Source organism: Petaurus breviceps, unplaced genomic scaffold, assembly GCF_028583685.1.
Source record: "Petaurus breviceps papuanus isolate PSGF00001 unplaced genomic scaffold, PetGlider_PUasm1.0 419, whole genome shotgun sequence".
NCBI lineage: Eukaryota > Metazoa > Chordata > Mammalia > Diprotodontia > Petauridae > Petaurus > Petaurus breviceps.
The window spans coordinates 5,360,567-5,385,762 of NW_027186324.1; the positions used below are offsets into that span (position 1 = coordinate 5,360,567).

At 39.0% G+C, this 25,196-nt stretch overlaps 1 protein-coding gene across 7 annotated transcripts in view; it reads right to left on the reverse strand.

Annotated features, from left to right (window-relative positions):
- Positions 1-2,306: 2,306 nt before the first annotated feature.
- Positions 2,307-25,196, reverse strand: part of GEMIN8 (gem nuclear organelle associated protein 8) — a 37,949-nt gene continuing 15,059 nt past the window's right edge. For all 7 annotated transcript variants that reach the window (XM_069100624.1, XM_069100626.1, XM_069100628.1 and 4 more), the window contains one exon: positions 2,307-3,085. In XM_069100624.1, coding sequence (XP_068956725.1) covers positions 2,829-3,085 — 257 coding nt within the window. In that variant the 3' untranslated portion in view covers positions 2,307-2,828. The remainder of the gene's footprint in view (positions 3,086-25,196) is intronic.

Consider the following 25,196-nt stretch of genomic DNA (forward strand, 5'->3'; position numbering starts at 1 on the left):
TATTACACTGGTGCTATGGCAGAAAAATATAAAAACAAATGCAGAGAAAATTCCAAATGAATGGAATAACTAAAGAGATAATAAAATCGATCTGTTTGTAACTAAGTACTAACACATGGGCTAGCAGAAAATTAGCAAATTCACCATGCTCTTAATCACAGAGAAATCTAACCCCTGGGCAGGTAATCTGTGCTTCAGTGACTTCATTATGATATGTTTTCAGTATTGTTCTGGAAGGCTCAGGGAGGCCAGAGGCTTTTAGAAATCTTACATTGTAAAATCAAGCCCTTTTTTAGAGAGAAACAGAAATAGAAAAAAACTTCATAAATATTCTACTGTATAAATCAAGAACATTTAAGACAAATTGTCATACTTATTAATTCAACTGTGGGGAATTTCCAGTATGGTTTGAGAGAGGCACCATTGATGGATTAGTCATAGGTTTTTCCCACATTAGCTGATCCCCTAGAAGCTTTTAGGGGACAAAAAAAAACCTTTTTAAAACTCTGTTAAGGCACAAAAAGATCACCTGTTTTAACAGCTTACAGGAAATAATGTTTTTCATCATTGCTGAAATAGGCTGATTAATACTCAAGGCTTCTGCTCAAGCTTCTACAAATTCAAGAAAAAGAAATAAATGAGAACTGTTGGGATAATGTGGGTCAAATTTACAAGGAGATACTGGTCTAGACTAATGATTTCCTTGAGTATTATTTATTTTACGGAGAATGAGGCAGAATACAGATGGTATCTGACTCATTGTGTGGTACCTGATGCCACGGTGCACTGCACTTGACTGATAAGGGGAAAAAACTGGAAAATATCCCCTTATAAAGTAGTATATGGGTGTATTTTTCAAGGGCCTTTTAAATCATGGGGATAGTAATTCTAGGGTCAGGCATCATCATCTGGACTCTCAAGTAGAAAAGAATACTCTAAATTTTAGCTGTGGAATTTTTATATCATGTTTACATAAACATAATTTTTCTTTTTAAAAAAAAATCTGGCATGAGGTTATAAAATGTCTGATAGCCTGTTGGTCATATTTTAAGTGAATTCTGAGTTTTGTCTGGAGTGTCCAAGTACAAATTGAAACACCAAGTAATGAAATTTGAAATTGATGAAGGTATTACTTTTGTCTCAGGCCAAGTGCTGAAATGTTAAGCTAAGTGTTCTTAGGGAGAAACATGCCAATAGTGAGTCTTTTCACTGCCATTTGATTGATGTGCTAATCTTCTGAGGTCAGCACAGGTCCACAAAGGCAATAAACAGTAACCATTTATTTAAAAGGTAGATAGCTTTTACAAATGGACTTGTACATCATTTTGTGGACTTCTATAGTTCTGAGAAGTGGAATTTCATTCCTTTACTCAAGAAAAATCTTTGCTTTGTATGGCAGTAAATCAATTCCATTACTCTGCTTTTAAGCCAAAAAGATGGGTTAGGCACCCAGCTTCAGAAAGTACTGTGTACCTTTACCACAAATGTTTAAGAGTAAAAAAATTCAGGTGCTTCAGGGATGATTAAGCAGTGAATACCTAAACCAGATCTGGTGATTAAATGACCTAATCCAGAGGTGGTATTACAAACTATGTCCTTCCTGACACAGGCATCAAGCCAGAGGCAATTTATAAGACCTCCAGGGCTAGAAGGAATGTTAGAAGGCATTTATCGATAATCTTTATTTTACAGATGAAGAAACAGGCCAAGACAAATTAAGAAACTTGTTTAATTGCCTTCTGATTAAAGATGGAAGAAAATAATGTAAAAGGAAGCAACCTAAGGATAAGAGAAACTTAAGTGGAACATAATCATTTTAAGAAATAAATTAAAAAATATATAAAAACACTTTAACATACAGATAACGACTACTTTCTATCTGAAGTCAGGTTTTTATTTTATCAAGATAGTCCAAATCTATATTAACATTTCCTATCTGTCCATATAGGTTGCAAGTACATGGCTCTTACGAAAACTTTGGATGGTCAATATAAAATTTACCCAAATTTACAATATAAAAATTACATAAGTAAAGGCTTTATCATCATATCACATCAGAATGAATAAGAACTCTAGAGCCTGATGCAGCATCACTGATATTATACCCTAATTTTAAGATCCTAGATTTTACGGTGTACCAAATGAAAGACAAATAGCACCTACTATGTAATGCAAATAAGACTTCAATGTTTAATGTGAAATTTGTAATGGGAGATTAGAATCTAAAATTAGTGCGCCTCATTTTGTAACAAACATTTCATAATTAAAGAAGAGGAATTATGTGTTCCAATAAGTATTCTTTAAGATTAATCTTGAAGGGTTTATTTTTTTTGGCAATTCGTGTTATCAAACTGAAACAAAAGCTTCTGAGATATGCAAAAATAAAATTAGGTATACAAATATAAAAAAAGGTGTTTAAAACAGTAACACTTGCAATACTCAGATTTATAGTCTTTCTATCTTGCACAACAAAAATGCTTATGATCCACAAAAAAAGCATAACAGTTTAGTTTGGAACATCTTAAATATACTGATATAACAGAATTTTTAAAATTTAAAGAAAATATAACAAGAGTTATCACTATACCATAAAGAGAAACTCAGTATATGCTAAATTTCTTCTTGCATTTGGGTCAGTGGACCAAAACAGATTAAAGTTTCAGGGGGCAAATTTCTTTTCTTGGAGGCTAGAAAAGACACAAAGTTGGGAGAGATGCACCAAAACAGAAAGAGGAAGGGAAGAGGGTCAATAAGCCCTGCCGTCTTCATGGAGCTGGGTACCTGTAGTACAGAGGGGTGCTTGTTTCCAGCAAGGGCCTTCATGTGGCTCAGAGCTTCAGAGGAATAACAGGCCAGTACTTGGGCTGTTTTTTATCACAGTTCTTGTCAAAAGTCAGCTGCATGGCTGTCTCCATGGCCTGGATCTTGGCAGCGCTTTCCCCATACAACTTCTTCATTTCCACCATCCGCCTCTCTCCTGGCCTCTCTGAGGGCGGCTGCACAGAGCGGCCTGTGGTTGGGTGCAGGTCATGGTCGGCCTCCACGTAAACATCCTGATGTTCTGTCTCCAGCTGTTGCTGTCTTTCTAAGTACACAAACAAACAAGACATGGTGAAAGATTGAGCTGACAACTAACCAGTCATGCTTCAGCGCCACGAACGTTCCCTATCTTGGTTTTCACATCGAGATACATGAGTTTCTAACGCCTATCTGTGCAAGCGAGATGATGCGCTCACCAGACTGATGCAGGATGTGGCTCGTTACTTACTTATTCATGAAGCTCATTACACACTTAGCAAGGTGCTGTATGATGACAATAAGAGTGAAAGACTGTAGCAGCAAGCACCCCAAGCGTCCTCAGGGTTTGCTGCCACCACACGTTCTTGGATCTGCTTTGATAAAGGAAAGCAACTCAAAATGGGTTAACAAGCTTACTTTAATCAGCCATAGATGTATCATTTACCTAGTTCAGGGGAAAGAGGTCAGCACCCGGAACTTCAGATTATACAGACAGAATTATCAAGACAGAAACAGATCAAGTAGACAGCTTTCCAAACTGTCCAGCCATTACATCCATACCAAATCAACATCTAGGTTTTTCAAAGGGGGGGGGGGAGCTCCAGACAACGGCTTCCCAGAATCCATATCAAATCACAGAACACTTCTCAAAGTGAGTCCCAAAACAAAGCTACACATCAGGGCTTATATAGCCTTCTCCTGGTTCAGAGAATGTAACAACCTTCTGGACCCACTGGCCAATCAAAAAGTATCTACTGAAAAACAAGCCTCCTACCCCAGGCTCCAGGTGCACTTTAGCCCAGGGGCAGGGAAGGTCTTCCAAATTTGCATTCCCATTACAAAGACTCATGGGAAAACAGCATGGAGCAAAACCAAATCACCGAAATGAGCCGAGAAAAAGGAAAACTCACCAAACTTTCCCCCTTCACTGCAACAAATAGAACTTGAGGTGCCTGCTTGGTTTTGCATCTCACACCAATGGAATAGTTGGTGAAAAACTTCCAAGGAAATCTTATGTTGTTTAAATTCCCAGTTTCAGCTATTTCCCTTCTCTGTTTTGTTTTTTTTTTTGCTTGTTCGTTTTTTGCTTTTTGGAGGGGGGGGGAATTCAGGGCAATTGGGGTTAAGTGACTTGCCCAAGGTCACACAGCTAGTGTTGAGTGTCTGAGGTCACATTTGAACTCAGGTCCTCCTGACTTCCGGTCAGTGTTCTATTCACTGCACCACCTAGCCACCCCCCTGTTCTTTGTTTATTGAAAAATTAATGTCTGGTCATGTTTAAGCTCATAATATAAAAGAAAATGTAAAATAAGAAAATATGAGAAAAAACCCTTTATCACTGAAAAACATTGTGTATGATATTCCCACCATCTGCCTTCTCTCCTCTTATTCATCATCATCATCATCATCATCATAATTATACTAGCTAGCATTTATACAGCATTTCTCATGTATCAGGCACCGTGCTAGGTGCTTTACAAATATTATCTCATTTGACCCTCACAACAACGCTGGGAGGCAGGTGCTATTAATATCCTGATTTCACTGCTGAGGAAACTGGCAGATGTGAAGTGAATTGTCCAAGGTCACACAGCTGGTGACTGTCAGAGGTTGGATTTAAACTCAAGCCTTTGTAGCCCTAGGCCCAGAGCACCACCCACCTGTAGCTGCCAGAGCTGCTATTAGCTACCCAAGAACTAATCAACGTAGTTGAAGAAAATCTCAAAACCAGCCACTATGACAGGATACAATGTACAGTCAGTTCACCCACCCTCCACTGGGCCATCACTGTGGCCTCACCAAGTGATTAAAAAAAAAAAAATTATATATATATATATATATATATATATATAGTTTTCAACATTCATTTCCACAAGATTTTGAGTTACATTTTTTTTCTCCCCTACTCCTATCCCAAAATAACAAGCCTACTGAATACCCCTTCTCCAATCTGTTCTCTCTTGCATCCTCTCCCATCACCCCCCTAACTTTCTAGTAGGGCAAGATGGATTTCTATACCCCAGTGCCCGTATATCTTATTTCCCAGTTGTGTGTAAAAAACATTTTCTTAAACATGTGTTTTTAAAACTTTTGAGTTCCAAATTTTTTCCCCCTTCTTCCTTCCTCATCTGCCCCCACTGGGAAGATAAGCAATTCAATATAAGCTGTACATGTGTAGTTACCCAAATCATTTCCATAGTAGTTATATTGTGAAAGACTAAGTATATTTCCCTCCATCCTATCCCACCCCCCAATTATTCTATTATCTCCTTTGACCCTGTCCCCTTTCAAAAATGTTTGCTTCTAACCACCCTCTCCCCCGATCTGCCCTCCCTTCTATCCTCCCCCTCTTATCCCCTACCCCCCTATTTTCCTGTAGGGTAAGTTACCCAATTGAGTGTGTATGTTACTTCCTGTTTAAGCCAAATTTGAATTTTGAGAATCAGGTTGTCCCATTCCTTTTCACCTTCCTGCTCTTCCCCTCCATTGTAACAGTTTTCTCCTGCCTCTTTTATATGATAATTTACCCTAATCTATCTCTCCCTTTCTCCTCCCAATATATTTTTCTCTCCCCTCTTTTTTAGATATCGCTTCATATTCAACTCATCCTGTGCCCTATGTATACATGAACATACATATGCCCACACTCAAACTCATACATATTTATATACACATGCACCCTCCTTTATATACATATATAGGTATGTGTACATACCTATATATATATATATATATATATGTATATTCCCTTCAACTATCCCCATACTGAGAAAAGTCTTATGAGTTACAATGATCATTTTTCCATGTAGGAATACTTTAATAAGTTCCTTATGATTTCTTTTTCTTGTTTACCTTCTCAAGCTTTTCTTGCTTCTTGTATTTGAAAGTCAAATTTTCTGTTCAGGTCTGTTTTTTTTTTTTTCATCAAGAATGCTTGAAAATCCTCTATTTCATTGAATGACCACATTTTCCCCTGTAGCATTACATTCAGTAGTAATTGCTAGGTAGGTGATTCTTGCTTTTAGTTCTAGCTGCTTTGACCTCCAGAATATCATATTCCAAGCCCTTCGATCCCACAGTGTGGAAGCTGCCAGATTCTGTGTTATCCTGATTGTGTTTTCACAATACTCAAATTGTTTCTTCCTGACTGCTTGAAGTATTTTCAACTTGACCTGGGAACTCTGGAATTTGGCTATAATGTTCCTAGGAGTTTTCTTTTGGGGATCTTTTTCAAGAGGTGATCAGTGAATTCTTTCAACCTCTATTTTGCCCTTCAGTTCTAAAACATCAGGGCAATTTTGCTTGATAATTTCCAAATTATCTCTCCTGGATCTATTTTCCAGGTCAGTGGCTTTTCCAATGAGATATGTCACACTGCCTTCTATTTTTTCGTTTGGATCTGTTTCATAGTATCTTGATTTCTCATAAAGTCATTAGCTTCCAATTGCTCCAATCTAATTTTGAAGGAGTGATTCTCTTCAGTGAATTTTTGAAATTCCTTTTCCATCTGGGAAATTCAGCTTTTTAAGGCATGCTTCTCCTCATTGGCTTTTTGGGCCTCTTTTGCCATTTAAGTTAGTCTATTTTTTAAGGCGTTATTTTCTTCAGTGTATTTTTGGGTCTCCTTTAGCAGGCTGTTGACATTCTTTTCATGATTTTCTTGCATCATTCTCATTTCTCTTCCTAATTTTTTCTCCACTTCTCTTACTTGATTTTCAAAATCCTTCTTGAGCTCCTCCATGGCTTGTAACCAGTTTATATTTTTCTTTGAGGCTTTTGATGCCTTTGACTTCTCTGCCTTTCTCCTGCTCCATGCCTTGATCCCCCAAAAAATGATTGTATGGTCCACTTGTGCTTCCTGATGTTGAGAGCCAATTACTTGACTTCTGAGCTCTTTGCCATGGTAGAACTCTGCTTCCAGAATGGAGAGAACTTTGTCTCAAATCACTGGGGATTTTGTAGCTGCTGGAGCTATTAGGAGAGCGCCCTCTCTGCAGCCCCCACAAGCTTTGGCTCGCTGGCCACACACTCTAGAACTACCACCCAAGACCGCGATCCAGATCTAGGCAGGTTAAAGCAAGAACTATTACCCTCTGAAGGGTCGCCTGGTCCCCCTACAATCTGCAGGCCAGGAGCTCCTGAGGCAGCCACAAAACACCTCCACTGCTTCTTGCCCCAGGGGTTGGGGCTGGACCATGATCTTCTATCCCCCTGTTCCAACAGAGCTGCACATGGACATTTTGTCTTTGGCATTTATGGGTTGAGAAGTCTGGATACTGCCACAGGTCCTGGTGATTCACTCTCCTGAAGTCTGTTCTGGCTGCTGCTGGTCACTGGTCGAGGCCGCCCTGGGGCCAGAACCACGTGGCTCATGCTCACTGTGCTTGGCTCCTGGCTCAGTGTGATAGACCATTCCTGCCCACTTGCCCAGGTGGCTTCAGTGGGAGATTTGTTTCTCTCTGTCACTTTGTGGGTTCTGCAGCTCTATAAAGTTTGTTCAGTCATTTTTTTACATGTATTGAAAGTGATTGTAGTGGGAGCTCACGCCAAGTTTGTGCTTCTGCTCTGCCATCTTGTGCCCACCCCATCAAGTGATTTTCTAACTCCCACAGAAGTGATTCCAAATCTCTTCCTTCCACAAACCTCCCACACCTCCCCCTCCTTCTGGCCTTGAGAATCTGGTCTCTCTTGACTGAGAAAACTGAGGCCATTCAATGTGAATTCCCTTTCTACCTTCTTCACCTCAAACCTCTGTGTCGGGTACGGGGACCCAAAAAATCCCCTAGCCCACCAAAAATTAAAAGTTAGAGGTGTCTTGAGGAAAGATGGGAAGTTTTATTCAATTCTTGCAAGAAGAAGGCATCCCTTCCACCAGTAAGAACTAGCAGAATGAAAACAGCAAGAATTTATACCCTAATGCAGTCAAGCCCCCTCCCACTGCCGTCCCTTCTTCCACTGGCTGGGAGGCGGGCTTAAGGCCTGGGCACAAAAAAGGACAAAGAACACGGAAACAGGGCATAGCCAATCCAAGTGTACCTATCTTTATTTGGCAAAGTGAAGAAGGGGGAAGGGCTCTAAGAGATTTCTGAGAGCTTAATGCTGAGTGACAGCAAGGGAAAGGGGGAAGGGTCCTGAACAATCTGAACAATTCAAATGTTCACGTCCTTATTTGGCAAATGCTAAAGTGAAGAAAGGGGCAAGGTTCTAAGGAATTCCTAAAGGGCTTAATGCTGACTGACAGCAAGTGAAGGGGGAAGGGTCTCAAATTGTGTAATTTCTTGGGAAACCCAGGACTCAGGTCTGTCCAGTCTTACAAAAGTCTGCCTCTGGTTTTGAGAGTCTCTTTCCCTTTTCCTTACTTCTGAGGAGTCTTCACAGAGGGTGCAGAGTGTGAGAGTACCCCACTCCCCTCCAGGTCATCATTTCCCACTCTCAGCCAGTCAGCATTTATTAAGGGCTTACCATGTGTTGGAGACTGTGCTAAGCTCTGGAAATAGACATACAAGGAAAAAGGAAGGCAGTCCTTTCCCCGAAGGAGCTTCCATTCTGAGGAGGAGGAAGATGAAAAGGGGAGGGGGAGAAACAAAGATATCTGGCACAGAGGTAGGGAGGAAGGAGTCCTTAGCACAGCATAGAGAGGAATGAGACACGGCTGGCCTGGGACACTCCTTAAAGGAGCCATGCAATCCGATGGAAAGGGCTTGGGGCGGAGAGTGACTTATAATATCTGAATTCCAGGGCAAGAACCTTTTCCCCAAATCTGTGCCCAAAAGATGGACCTTCTTACCAAGGCATCTTCAATCCTCCCTTGACTCCTTTTGAATTTTCAACCTCTCACTATCAAAGGGCTCCTTCCCTACGGCCTTCAAATATGCCCAAATCTCTCAACAAACAAACAAAAAGAACTCAAAACTTTTCTCAGCAAAATCCTTGACATTTGCTGCTCCTTCCTCTTCTCTCAACTAACTTTTCCAACCCTTTGCAATCTAGTTTCTAATCTCATCACTCAACTGAAGCTGCTCTGTCCAAAGTTACCAATGATCCTTTTCGTTTTTTAAAACAAATTACTGGTAACTTTTTTTTATAGCACCAAGACTTTCCCCAGTATCCCTCCCCTCAAGAGCTATCCTATACAACAAATAATATTTTTGAGGGAAAAAAAGTCAGCAAAACAAATAAATACAGTGCAATTCTGAAAATATGTGTGATGTACCACATGATGGACCTCCCAGTGGTAAGGTGGGGATGTGTTCTCATCTCTCTTCTTTGAAAACATGCTTGTTCTCTGTAATTCTGAAACATTTACATGGGATTATTTTCAGGCTGTTCTTTTCCATTTACACTGTGTATATTGTTTTCTTGGCTCTGCTTACTTTATCAGCTCATGTACATTTTTTCATGTGTTCCTCTATATTCATCATATTCATTATTTTTTTTTTACAGCTCAGTGAGGATATTCCTTTACAATCAAATACCACAACTTGTTTAGACACTTCCCAATCAGTGGGATTTTACTTTGTTTCCAATTCTTTGCTATCCCAAAAAGTGCTTGTGATAAATATCCTAGTGTATATGAGGACTTTCTTCTTATCAATGGCCTCCCTGGGATATAAAGTCAAGTAGTGGAATCTCTGTGTCAAAGGGTATGGTCATTTTTGTGCTGATTCACAGCTCTACCAACAATGCAATCTTTCCATAAGCCCTCCAACATAGACTATTCCCATCTTTTGTCATCTCTATCGATTTGCTGGATGTGAGGTAAACCCTATGATTACTTTGATTTGCATTTCTCTAATTTTTAGTGATTTGGAGCATTCTCCAAATAATAGCTTGCAATTTTTCTTTTGAGAAGTTTGTTCATATCATTTGACCACTCATGTACTAGAGAATGACTTTTGATTATGGAAATTATACAGACACAGACATACACCCACCCACAAGTATGTATACCTTGGATAACAGATCAGAGAAATTTGATACAAAGATTTCCAACCCACCAAACTGCTTCACTTCTTATTCTAAGTGCATTAATTTTGGCTTCGTAGAAGGTTTTGTAATTATTTCTTTTCCTTGTCTGGTTAAGGCTATATATCCTAGCCTCAGCTATGAAAGATGGATGAGCTGCTTTTCTTCTAATTTTTTTAGGGTATATATTAAATTTAGGTGTCCATTTAGAATGTATCATGGAGTACAGCATTAGGTTTGTATAAGTCTACATTCTGCCACACTACCTTCCAGGATTTCCAGCAGTTTAAAAAAAATTAAATAAGTAATGTTTTCTGATTTATTGAGCGCTGGGTTATTTTCTGATTCTCCCTTGTCTAGTCTGTTCCACTGATTTATTTCTCTATTTTTAAATCAATAGTATATAGTTCTGATGATTGCTGCTTTGTCATATAATCTGAAGCCTGGAAGTGCCATTCTTCCTTCATCCCTGCCTCTTTGTTATTTCCCTTGATATTCCAGATCTTTTGTGTCTCCAAATAAATTTTATTATTATTTTGCCCTCTTCTCTTTCATGGATTTCAGTATAATCTCTATACAGATGACTCATAGGATCTGAGCTCTAGAACACATCACTAATTGCCTATTATACACAACCTGGTCCCAACTTGTCTTTTTAACCTCACTGGATATTACTTCCCTTCCAGGGCTCACTGGTCTGGTCTTCCCTCTGTTCCTCACATAGGACACTTCATCATCTGTGTCCCTGTCTTTGCACTGGCCAGGAATGAGGGGACTCTATTTTTACCTCTACCTCAGAGAGTCTCTCTTTTTTAAGAATCAGATCAAGCACCATGTTCTATAGGAAGCCTTCTTGAGCCTTTCCTTCCCCATTAGTGTATTCTCTCTCAAATTACCTTGTATTTAACTACTTTGTATATATTTGCATTTATTCACTTTATTTTTGAACTGTATATATGTTATGTGTACTTGTTGTCTGCCCCATTAGAAGGCAAGCTTGTTGTGAGTAGGGTTTATTTCATTCTTTGGATTTGTATCTCCAGTACCTAGAAAAGCGCCTGGCATACCAGAGGTGTTAACTGGTCAACTGACTGAAGAAAAATATACTGGTTGTAAGAAAAACAGCAAAGGTAATGACTGCAATTATAAGACACCAATTCATATGGAAGACACTAAGTACGACTCTGACCAGGCAAAGAAAGGGTAAGTAAGCTGAAAACTGTCAAAGGTAAAAGTGGTGCTGGGCATGAAATCTAGTACTGCGCTCTGTCTTCTAGTATCTGAGATCTCAATTTTCACTGAAAGAGGTCTAGGATTGGAAACACTCCAGCCCAGGTAGGTAAATGCTTTTAATTCTAAATTCTTACCATAATTTTAAAGGGTCCATTAAAAGCATCTGTTGAGGGGTGGCCAGGTGGCTCAGTGAGTAAGAGCACCGGCTCCAGACCTGGGGATCAAATGTGGGCTCAGACACTCAGCACCCACCCAGAAACACCTGCCTGTGTAACCTTGAGCAAGTTTCTTAACCCCAATTGCTTAAAAAGAAAAAAGCATCTGTTGAGTTCTTACAACATATGTGACATTATTACAGGGGCTTCAACAAGGATAAAGCCTGTTTTTTCACTTACACAATAAAAAGTTAAATAATTTTATGAGTTTTAAAAATACTTTCCCCTCAATTCATCTACGATTAAAATAAAGTTAATAATATCATCTCTACCCTTTATTTTACTACTGACAGTAACAAAAGAAGCACAATAAGGCAGTACATGATAGATAATAAATGACTGATTGATATAGATTTTGTAAGGGAATCTCTTAGTAAAAAAAAAAAAGAAAACTGCCATTAGAATTCATGTATCTCCTCAGTTCTGTGCACACAAAGAGAATGTTGTTAATGAGATGCATGTAAGATGAAGATGAAATAAAGAAAGAACAAATACATATAATTTCATTTTAAAGTAAAAGTAAAGACTGAAAATCACCGCTCCAGAATCTCTTCGATGGCATAAAACACAAACCATAGGTCAGTCTTATTGTGCTCTGCGTGGGTGTGCATACTTCCTGTGCACTCCACAGTCTGACTCTGAGGTCTCATTGTGATGTGGAGGGGACACTGGGTGGCTTTTAAGATTATGCCAGCAGAGGTTAAGCTCTGGCATCTCTCCAATGTTAGAAAGGCTTTGAGTATGTCCTCAGTAGCACCTTAAGTCTGTTTTCCATGAACTAACCTAACTAATTCTGGAGAGGTTTACCACTGGTAAGTTGCCATGAAAGTAAGAAAAATACAAAATGATCCACAGTCCTATGAAGCCCCCTTCTATTTCTATGGTGACAATGGCTGAGTAGTGCTAACAGGGGGCAAAGAACGCTAAAAATCACAGATTTTAGACCATTTTTAAATAAACTTCAGTTTCATTATTTCTAGCCTAAATGTGAAATCTATGTCCAATAAGCAATAAATGGACATAGTGTTATAAGAGCTGAATCAATCAATCTTGACATTTTTGCTGTAAATGAAACCAGAAGAAAGAAGTCTGCAGTTGAATGAAAGAATACTTAGAGGTATTCCTTGGAAAGGCAAAGAAAGGTGTTGATAAAATGAGTTTTAGTTTGCCCCCAAATTAATGGGCTATTTGGTCATTGTATCTATTATAGCATTAATAACAAGTATCTGAAAAAGACCATCATGAAAATTATCAGAGCTTAATTACCAAAAGTAATTTGTAAGGAAGAAGAGAGAGAAATTCAATAATGAACTTGATAAGAATTTCCAGATTAGACCAGCATTCCCTGACACTTGGTGTCTTTAATGCAAAGGTGGGAAAATGTGGGGATGGGGAGAGATATATGACAAAACGTGGTTTAGGAAGAGGCAAGATGAGGAGGAGCCAAAGGCTTATAGACTACACAGATGCTTGCTTCCCAGTCATGAAAAGTTTCCTTAAGAAAAGAATCAAAAGGCACCAAACCCGGCAAACACAAAAAACACCACAAAAACTGAAATAGATTATATTTCAACAGATAGTTAAAGACTTGTTATTGATGTAGGCATTATCCCTGAACCAGCTGTTTCTGTATCATTTGTTAGAGCACCATCTTCTCAGAGCTAAAATCAAACTTAGTAAAGAATAATAATGAGAAAAAGATGTACAAAGCCGAAAAAATTCATTCTTCAACTACTGAAACATGTAATTTACAACTAAAAGTCAGAAAGGGACAACAGAAATGATAACATCAATTAAAATACTTCACAAAAAATTTAACCAATGTAAATTAATTGCTAAAGAGAAACCAAATAACCCACAAAGTGCCCTAGTTAGCAAACATCTGACTTTCTTGCCAAAGGGAAGATGGCTGCCAGAGACAACACTGGATTAGAATATAAATTTGTTTATACAATTATGAGCAGTATTTTCTCATAAAGCACAGAAAAGCAGTGGAGGATAAAACCAGTTTAAAGGAAGCACTGCAAGAGATCCAATAAGCAAAGTCATCCCAAGGGTATTTAAGGACAAAAAAAAATGAACAACAAGCGGAAGAAAAATGGAAACAATTTCCAAAAATTATTATCTTAGTTGTCCCCACTGCAGGCAGGAAAACCACCAGACATCTCAGTCCCTAACATTACAGTCCCAGATGCTTAGGGGAGGTAGAAAGGCCACTAAAGAGGGATCCCTGTAGACGATGAGGTGCTCCAGACGCTTCTCTTAGTGTTGAGTGCATGAAGGCCCCAGAACAGTGAAAAGCAGTGTCCTGGAGGAGATCTGCAATCACTCAAAGGAGTTTGATCAAACCACCCACACACAGGAAAGACCAAGGTAATGAGAGACACCTATTGCCCAGATTACAAAGGTCTGTGTGTGTGTCTGTATAAATAAAACCAATGAGAAGCCTCTAATAACAAAAATAAAAGATGCCATTATGGAACTGCATGACAGGAAGAGAAGATATGGGTTGGTCATGTGGTGAGGACAAGGGATAACAAATGAATAATCAGGATCTATGAGTACTTTTGGAACACCAGGAAAATACAACAAAGACCTCTAGTACCCTGGGTGGAGCCCCAAGGTCAAGTTATGGGAAGACAGTCCCAAAGATAAGCAGGCACAGACAGCTTGCCATCTCCATGGTCAGAAGGAACTTCCAGACTGATGGTTCACAGATCCACCTGACAGAGAGAACACATACATACACACACACACTCACACACACAGGAATAAGCCTTTTCTATAGCACCTACTATAGGTCAGGTACTGTGCTGAGATATTATCTCATTTGATCCTCACAACAACCTTGTGAGGTAGATGCTGTTATTATCCTCATTTTGCAGTTGAGGAAACTGGGGCAAATAATGGTTAAGTGACTTACCCAAAGTCACACATTGAGTATGTATCTGCAGCTGGATCTGAACTCAGGTCTTCCCGATACAAATGATACAGAAACAGCTGGTTCAGTAACATCAGTAATAGACCCAGTACTTTATCCACTTGTACTACCTACATGCCACACAAACACACACAACAGTCATTTTAATTCCTCTCTAATCATCAATCTGGAATCTGGGGCACATAACACTTCTAGAAATTTAACAAATATTACATAAAGTATAGAAATTATAAGTGAATGAAAACATCTGTAAAGTCAGAAAAATAACTCAAGTATTTATGCACTTTTGTCTCAGAACATATGTAGTTTATTTTTCTGTGAAAAAGTAATGTGTAGAAGAGCCAGAAGGCTGTCAGGCACAATAAATGAAATATAACTAATACCTTATTCATGGAAAGTAGATATATTAAGTGACTTACTATAAAATGCAGAATTTAAATGCTGGCCTATTACCTTGGCAGAGAGAAAGTAAACAAGCATCTTCTTTGTTACTTCAAGGCTTTCTGCTATATATTTGAGCTGCCAAGTAAATTAGTTGCCCAGATATCCCAGGCATTTAAAAGATGTGCCCAGAAAACTAAGATACCTGTTTGCCTGAGAGGGAGTGGGATTTCTGTAGCCCAGACTCTAGACATTTCCAGCTATTTCCCTGCTGCCCACTTAAATTTCAGGTCTGGAAATTTTATTGATGGGAATGGCCCAGAAGAGATTATTTTATTATTGCCTCCCTCTACTTACTACATCTGTTTAAAACATTTAAAGAGGAAGATGTCCCCTTGACAAATAATACTCTGTGGGTCTGGAACACAAAGTATGAAGACCTCTATAGAGGTCTCTACTCCACTGCTTGATAATTCCAATGGAATAAATCCCTGAATCATTATTAACTCTAATACAATATACAAGGTTTGTTCTTAGAGGAGGATAAGACAGAGACCCATGTTTCTTCCTCTAATACTTAAATTTGGACTTGATTCATATCTTGATTTTCCCTTTTCTAGACTGGCTGCAGCAAATCACAACAAGGCTGGGTTTCATATGCACACTAATTTTGATATTCAGAGCAGAATTAAGACTGTATTTGAAGATGTGCTAAAAATCTTCCATCAAAATGGTTCCTGCTACAGTAGAAGACTCCAAAATAATGCCAATCCAGAGTCAGAGAAACAGATTCACATAAATTCCATACTTTAAATCCTTCTCTGACAGGGTCTGTTACTAGTTGTTACTTTTTTTTTTTTTTTTAAGCAATCAGGGTTAAGTAACTTGCTCAAGGTTACACGGCCAGTTATTACTTCTGGGTGTGGTGCTGAGTATCTGAGCCCGGATTTGATCCAGGTCATCCTGACACTGGAGCCGGTGCTCTTACTCGCTGAGCCACCTGGCTACCCCTAAGCAATTGGGGTTAAGTAACTTGCTCAAGGTTACACGGCCAGGTGTTTCTGGGTGGGTGCTAAGTGTCTGAGCCCGGGATTTGATCTCCAGGTCTTCTCAACACTGGAGCCAGTGCTCTTACTCTCTGTGCTACCTGGCCGCCCCACTAGTTGTTACTTTTAACACCTCACACCAATGTTGTTTAACTTACTTGCTCATGAGAGATGAAATGGTCTCAGCTCAGTAAGCAAAGCTTGTATTACAAAGCAAGAAAATAATTTTTTAAAAGTTAAAGTACACACAATTGTACAATTTCTTACTAACCAGTTAATTACTTACTCTGAAAGCAAATACTCTCAATCACTGGCACAGTTTCACTTTATGGAAAACAAGGTTACAAATCTTAGCTGACCATCTGTGGAATAATCTGGCTAAAATGTGCAAAACAATTGTTACTTACAGAAAGTCTTACAATCTGGCCATTTCTTGGATTAGAAATCTTGATTATTTTAAGATAGACAGTATGATGAAATGGGAGGAGTAACTAGATTTCGAGTCGGGATTATTACAGGTCAAATTCTAGACCACAGATCAAATCCCACCTCTGATAGTAGTTGTGGTGACCAGAGGTAAGTCCTATAACCTCTCTGAGTCTCAGTTTTCTCAACTTTTAAAATGAGAATAATAATACCTCATACTTAGTATGATCAAAAGAGAAAATTTATATAAAATAATTTGTAAACTTTAAGGGACTATATAAATGCCAGTTATCATTATTAGAGTCTTGAATGCCTTAAATATTGCTACTAAGCTACTTTCTCAATGTGGCAAAAGATTTTAAGGTTTTTTTTTTCAGACATTTTAGAAATACCCTCTTCAAATCCAGTTTTATAACTGCGTAACACTGATTTACTGCATGTCATAATCTAGACAATATGTATTGTCTAGGCATGTATTTTTCATCCACTTTGTTCTCCCAAGTAAATTGTGCCTAGATTACAAAGTACAATTAGACATTAACTTAATCAACCAGAACATCTTGGCCAGACACTAACGATGAATAATAGGACAGGGGAGGAGTGCAAAAATGAATAGAATAGGTTGAATCATATTTGGAAAACTGTGCTGCGCTTTCTACAAATCCAAGAAGCTTTCTGCCACCAGAAACAAACAAATGAGGACTAATATTCAACCGATAATGTTATACGGCTACAAAATATGGAACACAAATTTTAAAAGAATCAAAATTTTTGGTGAACCAAAAAGTAATGAAAAGCAGACAGTGGGTTTAAGTAGGCTGCAGTACATTATCAGCACTAATTAGCAAAGTGCACAGAGAACCTGTGTAAAAGAAGACAAAATTGGCAGCCCAAAGTACTGCTCTGGGAACCCCCAAATATTAAGAGAAACCGAGTCACGCAATAGTCCATAGGGCAGATGGATGACTCACCAAGAGACAGAGACAGGGAGATATGGAGGGGGTGTGATCTGTACTTGGGGAACACCTGCATCAATGACATTTAGGAAAATATCAAAGCAAGTAAAATCGAGTACTATGCACTGGCTGCATAGGCTAGATTTTTACTATGTGGACTCTTGGTACCTGGAAACCTGTGTTTCTGTCTGTACAACAGAGACTTTTGTAATTTTTTATTTTGATAAATGTATTTGTATCAACAAAAATAAGAAAGCATTTATGAAGTAGCACTATGTGCCAGGCACTCTGCCAAACACTGAAGATACAAAGATAGGGTAGATCATGGTGTAATTGCAGTCAGGAAGACTTGGGTTAAAATACGCCTCTGACACTTACTCGCTGTGTGACCATGTACAAGGCATAGAGATGGGAGATGGGGCGTGAGGAAGAGCAAAGAGGCCAGTCTGGCTGCATAGTGCATGGGATGGGAGTAACGTGTAAGAAGACTACAAATTTGGAAAGGGCCAGGTTGTGGAGAGCTTTAAATGTCAGACACATGAGTGTCTATCTGATCCTAGAAGGAACAGGGATTCCCTGGAGTTTACTGAATCCAGACTTCACAGAACAAATCCCCTTAATAAAAGGATGTGTTCTGTAAAACCTGGACTCAGTCAAAAGGCCAAACACAAGGACCTAGAAAACCACATGTGGCCTTGAGGCCACAGGTTCCCCACCCTGGAGTCTTCACCTTAACCCTTGAAAGATAAATAAGATTCTGAGGTGGAGAGTAAAGAAGGTTCAAGTTTCTCCTTATCATTCTTCTGCTTAAAAAAACCCCAAATGTTAATCACTACAAAAGCCTACATAATGAATTTTCATTTATTTATCTAGTTGGTTTGAAAAATGTTCCATACCTACAATAACAGATTCCCCATCATACGGTTATCGGTTTGAGTAGGAGTATGCCTGTTGTTTTAGATTCTTCTTTGCTTAATTGGTCTTCAGTCAGGCTTTTGGGAAATATAGCAGAGGAATTAGTCTCCGGAGTCTTGTTTAGAATCTTCTACCACAAGTTTAAGGGTTAAAATGAATTTTTAGCTGAACTACTGTGATAGTAATGGCAATTAAAGATTCCCCTGTATTGGCTTGGTTTTCAAATTGATTGTGTTAAAACCCAGAGTTTGTTAATCCCACCTGTGGGATGGGCTTGTTGATGTGAAAAGAAAGTCCTGAATTGGGAGGAGCTGGTGATGTAGATTTGGAGAGACAAGAGAGAGGCGGAAGATCTTCTTGGAAGCAGAATTGCTGGTGGCCGCTTTGAATTGCCCTGGACCTTTGAGACCTGCCCCCTGAGCTGCCAAGGACTGAGGAGACATGGCTGTTTTGCTGGTACTTTGTCTGTCTGTTTTGATGTTATTTTGCCAGATTTGTCCACTGGTGAAAGACTGTCCTGTTGAAGAAGTCCTGGAACCTGGCATTTGGTTAAGAAGGCCTGAGACTGTCCTGCAGACAGAGAGTGAATACTGTCCACTGGTGAGGGACAGTGCTGTTGTTGCAGGGGTCTGGAGACTGTCCGGCAGACAGAATGAATACTGTCCACTGGTGAAGGACAGTGCTGTTGTTGCAGGGGTCTGGGAGCCTTTCTGTTGGTTCAGAGGCCCTGAAGAAGGATTTTCTTGTTGGATGTTTGCAGAAATCCTGGGAGAGGGCTTTGCTAATGTGTTCAGGGGTTCTAGGACTGTTCTACAGACAGAGGATAAATTCATGAAGGGACTGGCAATGTATCTTATGGCCTTGCTAAGCCTTGTCTCCCCAGGAACTAAGATTGCTGAGAACTTGCCTCGTGTCAAGATGAAGAAAAGACCTCCATTTGGGTATTAAGTGCTGTGTTTAAACTTGATGTAACTCTGGGGTAGATTCAATTGTGATCCAGGGGTGGGGAACTTTTGACCTTTTTGTGTTCTATGGTTGAGCAAATGAATGTATTTTACCTTATGTTTGGAAACTAATCTCCATTTGAGAAAAGGGGCTTTGTGGTGGACTTAATTAAGGTATAGCCTAGGGGTGGAGAAGTATTTAGAACAGAGACTTTGTAATTGATTGAATGATTGGAAGGTCCTGGGGTGGGGTAGTACTTGGAGATTTTTTAATCACACTTAGTAAATGCTGTATTTTGAATGATGTCATGTTTTGATCTTCTCTGTTCTGAGTTTGTTACTGAATAAAATAGAGAGCACCTATGCTGGTATTTTGAACCTGGGAAGTTGCCTTCTTTTGGCATTACATTACAACTACTAACAAGACCGATGAGCACATAGTAAATCTCGCACAGTTACTCAGCAAGCTAATCTTTCACGGTTTTTCTCCGGTCCCAGATTTCAATGGCACTGAATGAACCTCTAAATATTATAACCTATGAATGGACTATACTATATAGATAGGGAGTATAAGTAGTTCTTTTAAGTGTAACATATGGGTAATCTGCTGCTTTAGGAATTAGATCATTTGCTAGTAGAAAGGGAGCTGGCTAATACATCTGTATCAGTAAATGTTCCAGATTCCTAAAGTAAGTGTGCATATAGGACCTAAAGATGTTATGGTTTGCTACAGCCAATCTTAAAAAGGGGAATTCAGGATGTGAATAAAGTTGGTATTTTTCTATATCTGTGCAAAGATAATCAACTCTGACAAAACAGCAAAGACTGTAATGTAAAACACACACTTATATTAGAAATACAGAAGAAAATAGATTCTTTATCAAGTCTAATGTCCCGGTACTTGGTAGTTCTCTCTAATCCTTCCCTTTCCGCAACTCCCAACTATTCTGCCTTGGGGTTAGCTGCTTGTGGTGTACGGGCAGAATTGCCCATATGCCTTTGCTTTTTTAGCGTTAGCTGTCTGAGAACAGCATGGCTATTTTAGCAGTCATTTATGCTGTACAGCAATTAGCACGTTAGGTATTAAACACATTTCTATTCAGATTTTGAATGATTTCAAAATAAGAAGATTAAAAATTTAAGTGACATTATTTGCTTCTGTGGTCTCCTACTTAATGTTGTATGTTAGATTATATTTTATGCTAGAATTAGTAAGAAAATTTCAGTAGACTAGCAGTCTTAAAAAAAAATACTAAGCATTTCGATAATACCACTTGTTCTTTATCTCTACAGAACCTTTTGTATGTACACCCTCCTCCTTACAAAACCATCCAGTTCAAGCCATCATGATCTCTTTCCTAGGCGTCTTCCTGGTTCAAAGTCTCTTCCCAACTCTATTACACACTGCACAGCCTCCAAAGTGATTTCCCTAAATAACAGTTCTGACCAAGTCGCCTCTAGCACTCATTTAGAGCTGGAAGGGATTGTAGAGATTAGCTAGTCCAAGGGCAGTGAATGTGCTGCCTTGAGGCCAAACATGGCCTTCTGGGTCCTTGGGTGCAGTCTTCTGACTGAGTTCAAGTTTTAGGGAACAAATCCTTTCATTAAAGGGATTTTTTCTGTGAAGTTTGGATTCAGCCTCAAGGCCACAAGTTCCCCACCTCTGAGTCCTAAACCATAATGCTTAATAGAAAATTCTTATGTTAACCAAATTTTCGTACTACTCAAGTTCATCTGACCCAGAACATTTCAAGATGGGATATATAACTAAATTTCAATGAAAGTCTACCTAATATAAAAATTTAGAAACATTACAATTTATTAAGATCTGATAGCCAAAAATGAAATAAAACTGGAGAACTGTGACAAAGTGGTGTTTTAATGTTTTTAGGGCTACAGAAATAAGAAACTATTATTTGGGGATTTGCCACAATCTGATGCCAAGGGAGCATGGAAAACAACAGAATCTCAGCCTTTGTTTCCATGTAACTAAACACAGGTAAACACACAGATTCTGATCTCATGCTGCTAAAATTCAACAGCCTTTTCTCATATTACATAGAAGCAAATCTCTAATTTGATGATACTGTCCTCTGAATATGTTGAATTTTCAAAAAAAAAAAGTGTATGAATATTGCCAAAATTTGTTTTCTGAAGTGCTTTTGTTCTCATTAAGGCACAAGAGTAGAGGTATTTGGGAAGCATTTTCTTTGGTTTTTAAAGAAAAAATTCTCAATTTCTGTTCTGTACAGAAGGGGAAGCTGTACATAATGTTCCTGTTGGATATAATCTTTATTTTAGCAACATCTAGATGGGTTCTCACATGGGGACTTTTTTGTTTTTGTTTTGCTGAAGGCATCCAAAAGCAGGTTGAAGAATATTGCATTTTCACAACTATTGACATAAAAGTTTCTAAGTCAAGGTCTTGAAGTAACCCAGGCTGTTAGTTCCTCCTGAAAGCCAATTCTAGTATCATAGGTGCACAACATTGAATTTGATAATGATTAGCAGATTAATACAGTGGAAAAGCATAAATTAGAAAAGCTAAATTACAAGTACCATATGCTTTGTAAAGATGGTTCTTTCTTCCTTTCTCTGTGATAACTTCTATTTCATTTTTTTTTTTTTGCCTTGTGGAGGGCAATTGGGCTTAAGTAACTTGCCTAAGGTTACACGGCTAGTTTTTTTGTGTGGGTGTTAAGTATCTGAGGCCAGAACCGAACTCGGGTCCTCCTGACTCCTGGGCTGTTGCTTTACTCACTGCATCACCTAAGCCTCCCCACTGCTTCATTTTTGTAAAACCAAATCGTTACAACCTGACAAGGCATTTAGAGCTTTGAATAAAACATGTAAACTAAAATCAAAACACTTAACACCGTTTAGATATTTAATTTGAAACTATTCACACAAAACAATGAAAATGATATTACTTCTAACTTCCACATATAAGAACACATTTGTTTTTCCTAAAGTACTCATAAGGCGTGATAGATCCCTTTAGCTACTTCAAAACTTGGAACAAGTTACTGCTACAAATTCCTCCAATTAGAATTCCCATCCTCCTAATTCTCAAAATCTGTACAGCTCGTTAATTAACTGAAAAGTAATGAAAAATTCCTTCTTACACTGAACTAATGAATGTGTTTAAAAAAAATTAAAATTCCATAAATGATTTAGTATTTTAGTACTATTTTCAGTATGAGATATACTTTGGAATTTCCTCTGGAAAGTTCCTCTCTTAGAATCTAGTGTTCATATCCCTGCACTACCTCCCCCAAATTGCTCAATATTACTTAAGGATGCAGTTTTAAGGTAGATTACATATAATATTAAAACACAGTTTTCAAATGAATGAGAAAGTCATTTAAGTAATGAGTAACTTAAAAAAAAATAAAAAACCAGAAAACTTGTAAGATAAACACAGATAAAAATTAGAAGGAATACCTTAATGTTACTTTTTTTTTCGATTTTTCAAATGCTTTATTAACTTCTGATTTACATCTTCATTCATTTCTGCCAGATTTTGAGTTACAAATTTTCCCCCTGTTTTTCCCCTGCCCACCGCTCCAAAATAGCAGTCCCACAGGATATCCCCTTCTCCAATCTGCTCTCTCCCATATCTTCTCCCATACCCCTTTTGACTTTTCCAGTGGATCTCTATGCCCCAGTGCCTATATATCTTATTTCCCAATTACATGTAAAACAGTATTAATAATAGTATATATTTAAAAATTTGATTTTAAAACTTTGAATCAAAGATTCAATCCCTTCCTCCCTTGTCACCCACCCTTACTGGGAAGATAAGCAGTTCAGTATATGTTGTACATGTGTAGCTGATGCAAAACAATAACATAGTAGATATATTGTAAAAGACTGACTATATTTCCCTCCCTCCTATGCCACCTCCCACTTGTTCTATTCTCTACTTTGATCCCATCCCTTTTCAAAAGTGGATGCTTCCAACTTCTCTCCCCCCAGCCTGCCCTCCCTTCCATCATTCCCCCTCTGATCCCCTTCCCTCCTACTCTCTGGTAGGGTGAGATACCCTGTTTAGTGTGTATTTCATTCCCTCCCCAAGACAAACTGAATGAGAATAAGGTTGACCCATTCCCTTTTGCCTTCCTATTCTTCCCCTCCATTGTAACCATTTTCCCTTGCCTCTTCTTTATGAGATAGTATACCCCATTCTGTCTCTCCCCATCTCCTATCATTATATTTCTCTCTCACATCTTAATTCCACCTTTTAAATATCATCCCATTCCTGTTAAATTGGTCCTGTGCCCTCTATCTATGTATACCTGTAAATATATATACACACATTCACATATGTATTCATATATAGACACACACACACACATATATATATATATATATTTCTATTCCCTTCAACTATTTTCATACTGAGAAAAGTTTCATAAGTTACAATTATCGTTTTTCCATGTAGGAATGTTAATACATGTCAACTTTGATAAGTTCCTTATGATTTCTTTTCCCTGTTTACCTTCTCATGCTTCTCTTGCTTCTTGTATTTGAATGTCAGATTTTCTATTCAACTCTGGTTTTTTCAGCAAGAATGCTTGAAAGTCCTCTATTCCACTGAATGACCATATTTTCCCCTGAAACATGATACTCAGTTTTGCTGGGTAGGTGATTCTTGGTTTTAATTCCAGCTCCTTTGACCTCCGGAATATCATATTCCAAGCTCTTCGATCCCTCAGTGTAGAAGCTGCCAGATCCTGGGTTATCCTGATTGTGAAATTTCCACAATATTCAAATTGTTTCTTCCTGGCTGTTTGTAATATTCTCTCCTTAATCTGGGAATTCCAGAACCTGGCTATAACATTGCTAGGAGTTTTCTTTTGGGGATCTTTCTCAGGAGGTGATTGGTGGATACTTTCAACCTCTATTTTGTCCTCTGGTTCTAAAACATCAGGGCCGTTTTCTTTGAGAACTTCCTAGAGGATGGTTTCTAGGTTCTTACTCTGATCATGGCTTTCAGGTAGTCCAATAATTTTTAAATTATCTCTCCTGGATCTATTTTCCAGGTCAGTGTTTTTTTCCCATGAGATATTTCACATTGCCTTCTATTCTTTCATTTGTTTGGATCTGTTTAACAGCATCTTGATTTCTCATAAAGTCATTAGCTTCCATTTGTTCCAATCTAATTCTGAAGCAATGATTCTCCTCAGTGAGCTTTTGAGATTCTTTTTCCATCTGGCAAATTTGGCTTTTTAAGGCATTCTTCTCCTCCTTGCCTTTTTGAGCCTCTTTTGCCATTTGAGTTAGTCTATTTTTAAGGTATGATTTTCCTCAGTCAGGCTGCTGACTCTCATTTCGTAATTTTCTTGCATCGTTCTCATTTCTCTTCCCAATTTTTCCTCCACTTCTCTTATCTGTTTCTTAAGGTCCTCTATGGACTGTAACCAGCTCATATTTTCCTTGGAAACTTTTGGTGCAGGAGTTCTGACTTCACTGTCTTCTTCCTGTTCCATGCTTTGCTCCTTTTTGTCTCCAAAATAGCAGTCTAATGTTGGAATCTTCTGTCTGCTTTGTTTCCTTTGCCTGGTCATGTTGCCCCTCTGTTACTTGACCCCTGGGCTTTTTGCCACAGTAGGACTCTGCCATCAGCCAGGGGAGCTTTCGTCCCAAACGCTGGGGTTTTCTCAGTTGCTGGAGGTATTAGATGGGTGCCCTCTCTGAGGCCTCCACATGTTCTGGCAAGCTGGACACACACCCCAGGACCTCCACCCTAGACTGCAATCTAGATCCAAGCAGGTTAAAGCAAGAGCGATTACCCCTTAGACTGGTCACTTGGTCCCCCTACACTCTGCAGGCCAGGAGCTGAAGCAGCCACGTGGCGCTGGCTGGCTGTGCCAGTGGTCTCAGCGGCTTCTCGCCCCAAGGCAAAGGCTATGCACTCCCACTTACTGGGTCCCAAAGTCCAGACTGCACTGACCTCTCACTTTGTCCTTCACATCTATGTGTTGATAATTCTGGAAAGGGCCACAGCTGCTGCTGATCTGGAGTCCCTCTGGCCTGCGGCTGGTCAGGCCCGCCCTGAGGCTAAAACCTCCGCATGGAGCTGGGCTCAGCTCCCAAAGCCCTGCCCTGGCTGATTCCTGCCGGCCTGCCGGGCTGTCAGCTTCTCTGTGTCA